Raw genomic sequence first — 10,000 nt, 5'->3', positions numbered from 1 at the left:
CTAGTTAACTAGTAATGCTCAGCATGTTCACTAGTTAACTAGTGGACACTGAAATGTGCACTAGTTAACTAGTTTAAAGACTTCTATATTTTACTAGTCAACTAGTAAGGTACAAAAATGTTTACTAGCTGACTACTGAATGTCAAATTCCCACTTGTTAACTTCGATGTAATTTGGCCAGCCGCTTGGGCATTTATTCTGATATCTTGATAACATGCAAGCCATTTTTGTCAACTAGTTAACTAGTGAGCCATGTTTGTGCACACTAGTTAACTAGTGAACACATATTAGTTTCACTAGTTAACTAGTGAGAGCCAGAAATGTCCACTGGTTAACTAGTAAAGGCCAAAATGCATACCAGTCAGCTAGTTGAAGGCTTTTGCCTCTCACTAGTTAACTAGTGACAGCCAAAAATGTGCACATGTTTACTAGTGAAGGCAAAACTCCTCACTAGTTAACTAGTTGGAGTAGGTCAATGTCACTAGTTAACTAGTGAACCATAAATTGCTTGCTAGCTAGGTGATGGCAGCAGGCTCACTAGTTAACTAGTTGATGCATCCTTTGTCCAAACTAGTTAACTAGTGAGGTCATAAATGTATACTAGTAAACTAGTTGAATTCACACTAGTCAGCTAGTGGGCATAATTAAAATTAGGAGGCGGAGGAGAACTCTGGAAATTGAGGGCTTTCTATTGGCTCCCTATGTCCAAATAGAACATGACAACCAATCACACAGCGCATAATTTCACAAAATCCACCCACAACATTTGCATGTGGCACACAAGTTAACATGCTGGCCAAAGGAACTTTAACTAGTAAACTAGTGGCTTCAATGTGACACTTACATGTAAACTAGTAAAGGCAGAACTGCTCACTAGTTAACTAGTGAAGACACAAATGCCCATTAGTTAACTAGTGAGGTCTAAAAAGTGTCACTAGTTTACTAGCTGCACCAAAACACCCACTAGTGAACTAGTGATGGCAATTTCCATTCGACTAGTTAACTAGTGAGGTGCAAAAAGTGTCACTAGTTTACTAGTGTGCCCCAAAATGCCCACTAGTTAACTAGTGAAGGCTATTTCAGCCCCACTAGTTAAGTAGTGAGATGCCAAAATGGTCACTTGTTAACATGTAAAGGCCAAAATACCCACTAGTTTACTAGTGAGGGTGTTGTGGGCCTTACTAGTTAACTAGTGGCATGCATATTTTGTTCACTAGTTAACTAGTTACACCTAAAAAGAGAAACAAGCTGACCGTTTTTGTCCACTAGTTAACTAGTGGAACAATTGAAGTCTCACTAGTTTGCATGTGTGGCAGTGAAGCAGCTTACTAGTTAACTAGTGCCTGAAACGGCTATTATGCAAATTCTAATGAGAGGGTGGGTAGAATACTCCTATTGGGTATTATGTAAGAATCCCACCCAGTCTAAATGTAAACATACTGTTCATCAGGTCCTGATGGATGCCCCTAGTGGCTAAAGTGACACACTGCTCTGAAACGGTACTTCAGTATAGATCAGTGATCCTCACTATTTTTTTCACAATATACATATAAATATCCCACAACAAAAAAAAATACTTACATCCAAAACAGCTAAATATATACAGCCAATGCTTAATAACGTCCTTTCACCTTCATTATTTGGGTGAAGGAAGAAGTATAATCCAGATGAACTGCGTTTTGTAGTGCTGCAGTATTGTATGTTTATGAAGCACATTTGAACAAATATATTGGCTGTGTTACCACATACAGCCTACAGTGGGTCCCATTTAGATATGGCCACATAGCACATTAGCCTTTCCGCGGATACACACATAGACAGTAAAAAGATACACGCAGCTGCATGAAATGTATTACAACTTATCGCCACAAGGTGGCAGTTTAAGTCCGCTGTAGCATTTGCCCGTAAACAGGGCAATCGGATTGCATTCAAAGGCGTTGCAAGTGGCAGTGAGATACTGTAAGCAGAACGAAACTAAAGATCACCTCGTTGAAGTCATACAATACAGTAGTAGACTAGGGGCTAAATCAGAGCCTACTTTGTTTTATCAAGCTGGGGCCAGAGATGATGGCCTTGGGAGAACCATTTATGCCTACTCAAAATGAGTAAAACCAAATTTGGCGAAAGCCAAAGCCGCACGCGAAACCACCAATAATAGCTTGACGAGCGCATACTGGCTCATGAGCCGCAGAATGAGTAACACTGGTATAGACAGTAAAGCAGAGCCTGCAGTATGTAGTATCTCATATTCTGTCAAAATGGTTTTTAACAATAACAGGGAAACCCCATGCTTTAACAAGTGAGCTCTTAGTGATCCACACCAAAGATTCAAGGGATCGATTTTAATATTATTCTTTGTTTATTGTTGCTAGGCAACCACAGACATACATGTATCCATTCAATCACGCTTTTCTGATTAATAACTGAAAAACAAAAGATTGTACACATTAACTGCACATGGTTTCAAAAGTAATTAAAAGCTCAAAGATCAAGAAAAAAACTTCATGCACTTCTAAGGAATTGAACCCTGGTCTCCCACATGATGTCTTGCTGCTTAACCACTTGAGCTAGTCTTGCCACATCAGCAATGCTATCATCTATGTTCATGTTACTGAAACGTTTTGTTGCTAGGCAACCATATACAAATGCCTCTAGTTTTATCGCGATTTTCAGACTAATAACTGAAAAATTAAAGATTGTAGACATTAACTGAACGAAGATTACAGCAATACACCACAACTTTGTCACTAGACATGTTATCAAAACATATTTTTATGCTCAAACGATCTTAGTTTATAAAAGTTTGCTCTTAGAACAGCCTGGACGAAGTCAGCCATCTTTTCTAGGTTTCTGAGTCCTAAATGGACCAATCAAAAATCCTTGTTCCGGCCCCTCTTCATTTGCATGCAAGTATTACATTAGCACTAGTTAACTAGTGGCCAATGTTACGTCCCACTAGTTAACTAGTTGCACAAAATGCCAGCCGTTTGTGTATTTATTCAAATTCCACTAGTTTACTAGTGTAAAGCTAGTGAAAAGCATTATAATGCAGATATGCTCACTAGTTAACTAGTGAGCATGTCCTGTTCCATTACTAGTGAATTAGTGAGGCCAAACATGTCAACTAGTTAACTAGTGAAGGCCAATTTGTCACTAGTTAACTAGTAAGAGTACTTTTGCATTACTAGTGAACTACATAGCTCCAAAAACAGCCACTAGTGTGTGTCTTGTGCGCACTAGTTAACTAGTGAGCTGCTTCAGTGCCACACATGCAAACTAGTGAGACTTAAATTGCTCCACTAGCTAACTAGTGGACAAAAACGGTCAGCTTGTTTTGTGTTTTTAGGTGTAACTAGTTAACTAGTGAACAGAATATGCATGCCACTAGTTAACTAGTAAGGCCCACAACACCCTCACTAGTAAACTAGTGGGTATTTTGGCCTTTACATGTTAACAAGTGACCATTTTGGCATCTCACTACTTAACTAGTGGGGCTGAAATGGCCTTCACTAGTTAACTAGTGGGCATTTTGGGGCAAACTAGTAAACTAGTGACACTTTTTTACACCTCACCAGCTAACTAGTCGAATGGAAATTGCCATCACTAGTTCACTAGTGGGTGTTTTGGCTTTACTAGTAAACATGTGCACATTTTTGGCTGTCACTAGTTAACTAGTGAGAGCCAAAAGCCTTCAACTAGCTGACTGGTATGCATTTTGGCCTTTACCAGTTAACTAGTAGACATTTCTGGCTCTCACTAGTTAACTAGTGAAGCTAAAATGTGTTCACTAGTTAACTAGTGTTAACTAGTTAACTAGTGAGCCTTTTGACTCCCACTAGTTAACTAGTGTGCATATTTTGGCCCTCACTAGTTAACTAGTTCACACAAACATGGCTCACTAGTTAACTAGTTGACAAAAATGGCTTACATGTACATGACAATTATGCGTGATATCAAGATATCAGAATAAATGCTCAATCGGCTTGCCATAGATGCGACAATGTCCATAGTGTCTATGCAAAGCTGATTTATATCAATGTAAAGTGTGATGATCAAATTGTGCCCCTTTCTTACTTTTAAAACCTTTTAAAACCTTTAATGGTGCGTTATGGATGTGACGTTATGGATGTTACATAATGTGAATTTACAAGACTGGAGACTTTATTATACCTCAAAGCCGATAAAACGTCTGTTCTTTTCAAAGATTATTAGGTTGATCAAAACCATTGGGAGGCCTTGCCTAACCATTAGCAAAACAAACATAATATTAAAATACCTCCAGTGATTAGCCTAGCCATAGCCTATTTTCAAGTGGCCTAATAACGAAAATTTGAATGATTATCATCCCGTAACTGTCATACTGTTGTTGTACAGTAACTGGATTATCGTGTTAGCTGGTGAAGATGGCTGACTTTGCAGCTGGAGTTAACATAGCAACCTCCTTCTGTTGCAGATCTGTTCAGCCTGCCGTTCACGTCTGCTTAACACAGTTTAATTTTAAATGTGACGCGACATGCCAGCATTTGAAGTGTCAGGTCCTCTGTAGCTATTACCCACAGAGTAACATGAGTAACGGCAGCAATAAACTAGATGTACCACATAGCGGTACAAAATATGACCGCTCAGTCCTGCATATTCTCTTCGCAAAAATAAATCACGCTTGTCAATTTGTCTCCATCTCCTACTCCTGCAACTCATGTGCATGTAAATGAGTGTGCATATGAGAGTTTGCTTTTGTTTATAAGAGTGTGTGTGTGTGTGTGTGTGTCTGTGTCTGTGTGTGTGCATGTGCATGTGCGTATGCGTGCCTGTGTTTGTGTGTTTATGTGTGTGTGTGTGTTTGTGTGTGCATGTGCTGTTAGCGCGTGCCTGTGTTTGTGTGTTTTGTGTGTGTGTGTGTTTGCATGCATGCGTATCTGTGTGTGTGTTTATGTGCCTGCATTCATGTGGGTGTGTGTTTGTGCATGTGTATGTGTGTGTGTGTGTGTGCTTGCCTGTCTGTATGTGTTTTTGTGTGTGTGTGCCTGTCTGTATGCCTGTCTGTATGTGCGACGTGTGTGTGTGCATGCTTGGCGTGTACGTGCGGTGCAAGGCGGTGTCTTGGCGAGCATGCATGTACTTTATGTGTGCAAATCACAAATGAGTTGGTATGGGTTAGGTTCATGCGGGCTCTTGAGACTAACATACCATAAATATTTTGTCATCTTGGGTGCAACGGTTCAGGTAGGGCTAGTTATTTGGGGGGAGTGGCCACCAAGTTTCATGTTCCCTGGTGTTTCAGTAACCCGGGAATCACTGACCAAAATTGATGATGGTAAAAGAAAAAAATTAATTTATTTTTTATATTTTAAATGACTTGTTGTCCTGATTCTTCCTGTGGATCTTAGTGGGCACTGAGGAAGCAATAATTTCATCGCTAGTTTTTCATGATTACTATTTCAATCGTTTCATATCAAAATTCACTACTTAATTATGTGTTTTATGTAGTTTGTCGAGGACTGGTTCAGACACGTCACATCCATAACGTGAAACCGTCACATCCATAACGCCAGTTTTTCCTACATAATGCATTACGAAAATGATGCATAGTTTCAAAAACACACTTTTTGTGTTCATTCAAGTCTCCTCCATGCTACATATATCATAGTTTCGGCAGTTTCCTTCAAACAGAGTTTGTAGAAAACCTGTAATCTCTCACAAAAGTGTGTCCATTTCATGTCACATCCATAACACTGATAAAATGCCTTGTATTCTTAGGATGAAATTGATTATATGACATTTGAGGATTTCTAAGTATTCAGAGGACAGAGGTTGTCACATCCATAACGCTGGAACTGCCCACCACTGAATATTACTGACACGTTATAACATTATAGCTGACATCACCACTGAATATAACTGACACGTTATAACATTATAGCTGACATCACCACTGAATATAACTGACACGTTATAACATTATAGCTGACATCACCACTGAATATAACTGACACGTTATAATAACTGACACGTTATAACATTATAGCTGACATCACCACTGAATATAACTGACACGTCACATCCATTATAGCTGTACCACTGAATATAATCGCTATAACATTATATACAATAACTGGGTTCTATGGAACTACAACAATTTGGAATTTGTTTCTGATTGACCGAGAGACGTTCCATGCGTTGGAATATCCCTCATTATAACATTATAGCTGACATCACCATTGAATATTACTGACACGTTATACCGTTATAGCTATACGGCAACATTATACACCAGGCTACAGGCCTACCTGAGAGATACTAAGCATGTTTTGGCGTGGTTTTGTTAGTTTATCTATCTATAAGGACGACGCCAGCTTACCTGAGAGATATCAAGCATGTTTTGGTGTGGTTTTGTTACTTTATTTATCACATGAGCTGTGTGTGTGTTATGTCTCTCAGATCCACAGCAAGCTGTTCTTGCCCAGCAGCAGCAAGCCATCGTAAACCAACAAGCCATCATCATGGCGTGTGTGTGTGTGTGTGTGTGTGTGTGTGTGTGTGTGTGTGTGAGCAGACCATAGACTGATGCTCAAAAGAGTATACTTAAACTTATACTTAAACTTATAACGTGTGTGTGTGTGTTTGTGTGCAGGCACAGCAGATGACCATGCAGGCCATCGCCATGGTGACGAGTCCCGTGACCAGCCCTCCAGTGTCCCCGCCCACCAGTCCCCCACCGGTTCCGTTTGGCGTTCAGGCATTCCCTCCAAGCCCCTATGGCCCCGCCCACACCAGTCCTTATGGCCCCGCCCACACCAGCCCGTATGGCCCCGCCCACACCCGCCCATATGGCCCCGCCCACACCAGTCCTTATGGCCCCGCCCACACCAGTCCTTATGGCCCCGCCCACACCAATCCCGACGTTCCCGTTCATCTCAGTCCGTACGCCCCCAGCACCAGCAGCACCACCACCACCACCACAACAAGCCCTCAGGTCAGTGTGTGTATGTGTGTGTGTGTGTGTGTTTGTGTGTGTGTTTTTAGTGTGTGTGTGTGTGTGTGTGTGTGTGTGTTATTTAGTGTGTGTGTGTTATTTAGTGTGTGTGTGTGTGGTGTGTGTGTGGATTTTACCACGTGTATGTGTGTGCGTGTGTGTGTGTGTGTGTTGATGTGTACCTGTGTACCGGTATGTGCTTCGTGTATGTGCTTTGTGTATGTGTGTGCTTCGTGTATGTGCTTCGTGTATGTGTGTGCGTGTGTGTGTGTGTGTGTTATTTAGTGTGTGTGTGTGGATGTGTACCTGTGTACCGGTATGTGCTTCGTGTGTGTGCTTCGTGTGTGTGTGTGTGTGTGTGTGTGTTATTTAGTGTGTGTGTGTGTGTGTGTGTGTGTGTGGATTTGTACCTGTGTACCGGTATGTGCTTTGTGTATGTGTGTGCGTGTGTGTTCTTTCTGCATTGATGCCTTTGTTTTGTTTCAGGCCCAATCATCCAAAGTTACCATGGGAACAAAGCCTGCTCCTGTTCCCACCAACAGGGACAACAAACCCGTCAAGAAGTTTGGTAATTTCATCAAACACCACTTCCTGTTAGACCAGCACCACTTCCTGTTAGACCAACACCACTTCCTGTTAGCCCAACACCACTTCCTGTTAGACCAACACCACTTCCTGTTAGCTTCCTGTTAGACCAGCACCACTTCCTGTTAGACCATCACCACTTCCTGTTATCCCAGTACCACTTCCTGTCAGACCAACACGCACTACCTTCTTATAGCACAACACCATTCAAGAACTTTAGTAATTGTGTCAAATTACCAAATCCATCTCTCTCTCCATCTCTCTCTCTCTTTCTCTCTGTCTCCATCTCTCTCTCGCCATCTCTCCATCTCTCTCTCCATCTCTCTATCTCTCCATCTCTCCGCTTTCTCCCATCTCTCTCTCTCTTTCCATCTCTCCTCTCTCCATCTATCCATCTCTCTCTCCACCTCTCTCTCCATCTTTCCATCTCTCTCTCCATCTCTCTCTCTCTCTCTCTCTCCATCTCTTAGCCCCAGTGGCAGTAACTGGTCCCATACGTGCAGCCCCCTCTGGTGGTGAGATTGTGAAGTCGTCAGTGGTGAACTCAGAACACATTGTGCCCAGTCACAACATCAAAGACATCATCCGCCAGTATCAAACGCCTCCACCTGCACCGCAAGAGATACGCAGGTACACACGCACACACACACACACGCACACACACACACACACACACACACACACACACACAGGTGGCGATAACTTTAGAAAACTGGTTCAAGGTGGGACTTTTTGAAAACCCTGTTTTTATGGAGTCAGAACAACGACATAAAGATTGTGTGCCCAATATGATTTGCACAAGTGTAGAACCGTTTTTCTGTGGAATTAATTTGTCTGTGTGCAAAAATGTGTACCTGCAGAAATATTTTGTGCACTTGTGAAAACTTGTTGTCCACAGGAGTTTAGTTTGAATGTGTGTGGAACAGCTTTATAGCTACAGGCATGGGAGAAGTACATCTATCTTTCTCGTGTACAAACTGGATCTGCGAAGCTACAAAACTTTTTTTACAGACACGAATTTTTGGCAGTGTTTTAAATGGTTTTCTGAAGAGCCAATCACCACATTGCATCGCCTACTGACTAGCCAATCAGGGGACGTCCTGCGTCACATCTCTCGACCAGAGTCGGCAGCAAAGATTCTAGAACAGAGCTGGTCGGCAGGCACAGAGCTAGCGAACTTAGGTCGTAAATCTAACAAGTTATGCCTTTTACAACAAGGCTTTTGATGGAAAAGTGGTGTTTAATTTCCATAATCTTTGTTTAGTGAGCATGAAAACGAATCCAGTTTGTAGGTTAAGCAAGAAGAATCAAAATTACGATCTTTGGAGTTTGTTTATGGTAACCTAGCAACCGAAGGCTTTAAGTGTTAAAAATGATTGCAGTTTCAGTAGCTGTGCTGTAGCACAGTGGTTAGAGGAGTGAGCTTTGATCTAAGGATCTTTGGTTCAAGTCCAGCATCAATCATTCTGCTAATGTTAGTTTTGGACTGGATATTTACATCTACTGGCTTGGCATATGCACTACAGCGCCATCTACTGGCCTGGCATATGCACTACAGCGCCATCTACTGGCCTGGCATATGCACTACAGCGCCATCTACTGGCCTGGCATATGCACTTCTAGCCATCTACTGGCCTGGCATATGCACTGCATCTACTGGCCTGCTGGCATATGCTTTCCCCATTCTCACATTCTCTCTCTCACAGGAAGGAAGGCAGAGGATTTGTGAAGAAAAGGAATCCCCATGATGAGGCCATGCAGATCCTCAAACCTCAGATGGACAACCCACCCCCACCTCAGGTGGTTAACACACACACATACACACATACACACAAACACACACAAACAGACACACTTGTATAGACACAAACACACACAATTACACTCACACACAAACACATATAGCACCTCTGATACATATCTGTCTGTCTGTCTCTCTGTGTGTCTGTCTACCTGTCTCTGTCTTTCTGTCTATGTCTCTCTGTCTGTCTGTCTGTCTGTCTCTGTGTATCTGTCTACTTGTCTCTGTCTGTCTGTCTATGTGTCTGTCTGTCTATGTGTCTGTCTGTCTGTGTATATGTCTATGTGTCTGTCTATGTGTCGGTCTGTCTGTCTCTGTCTGTCTGTCTAACTCCTGACTTTGTCTTAATCCATGTTGTCATGGCGATATGTTGCTACTGCAGAAGAGAGACCCCGCCCCTTCAGCCACATCCAGACCTCAGCCAATCAGGAGCTCCAAACCGAGAGCTCCACCCCCTCAACTTCCCAAAACAGAAGGTACACACACACACACACTCTCTCACACAAACACATTCACACACACATTTACATACACTCACACTCTCTCTGCCTCACACAGATCACACACAGATCACACACACACACACACACACACCCATCTTTCACAGTAAATATCTGATATATATATAAATATGTATGTGG

At 42.1% G+C, this 10,000-nt stretch overlaps 1 protein-coding gene across 1 annotated transcript in view; it reads left to right on the top strand.

Moving 5' to 3' along the window:
• myo15ab (myosin XVAb) overlaps positions 1-10,000 on the top strand; it is a 139,502-nt gene that overhangs the window by 85,208 nt on the left and 44,294 nt on the right. Inside the window, 6 exon segments of the mRNA XM_048247871.1 lie at positions 6,439-6,503; positions 6,632-6,973; positions 7,460-7,541; positions 8,029-8,188; positions 9,265-9,358; positions 9,742-9,835. Of these exon segments, the coding sequence (XP_048103828.1) occupies positions 6,439-6,503; positions 6,632-6,973; positions 7,460-7,541; positions 8,029-8,188; positions 9,265-9,358; positions 9,742-9,835 (837 nt within the window).

Source organism: Alosa alosa, chromosome 7 (assembly GCF_017589495.1).
Source record: "Alosa alosa isolate M-15738 ecotype Scorff River chromosome 7, AALO_Geno_1.1, whole genome shotgun sequence".
Classification (NCBI taxonomy): domain Eukaryota; kingdom Metazoa; phylum Chordata; class Actinopteri; order Clupeiformes; family Clupeidae; genus Alosa; species Alosa alosa.
The sequence above is the reverse complement of the archived record's forward strand: the minus strand, read 5'-3'. Positions and strand labels throughout refer to the sequence as shown.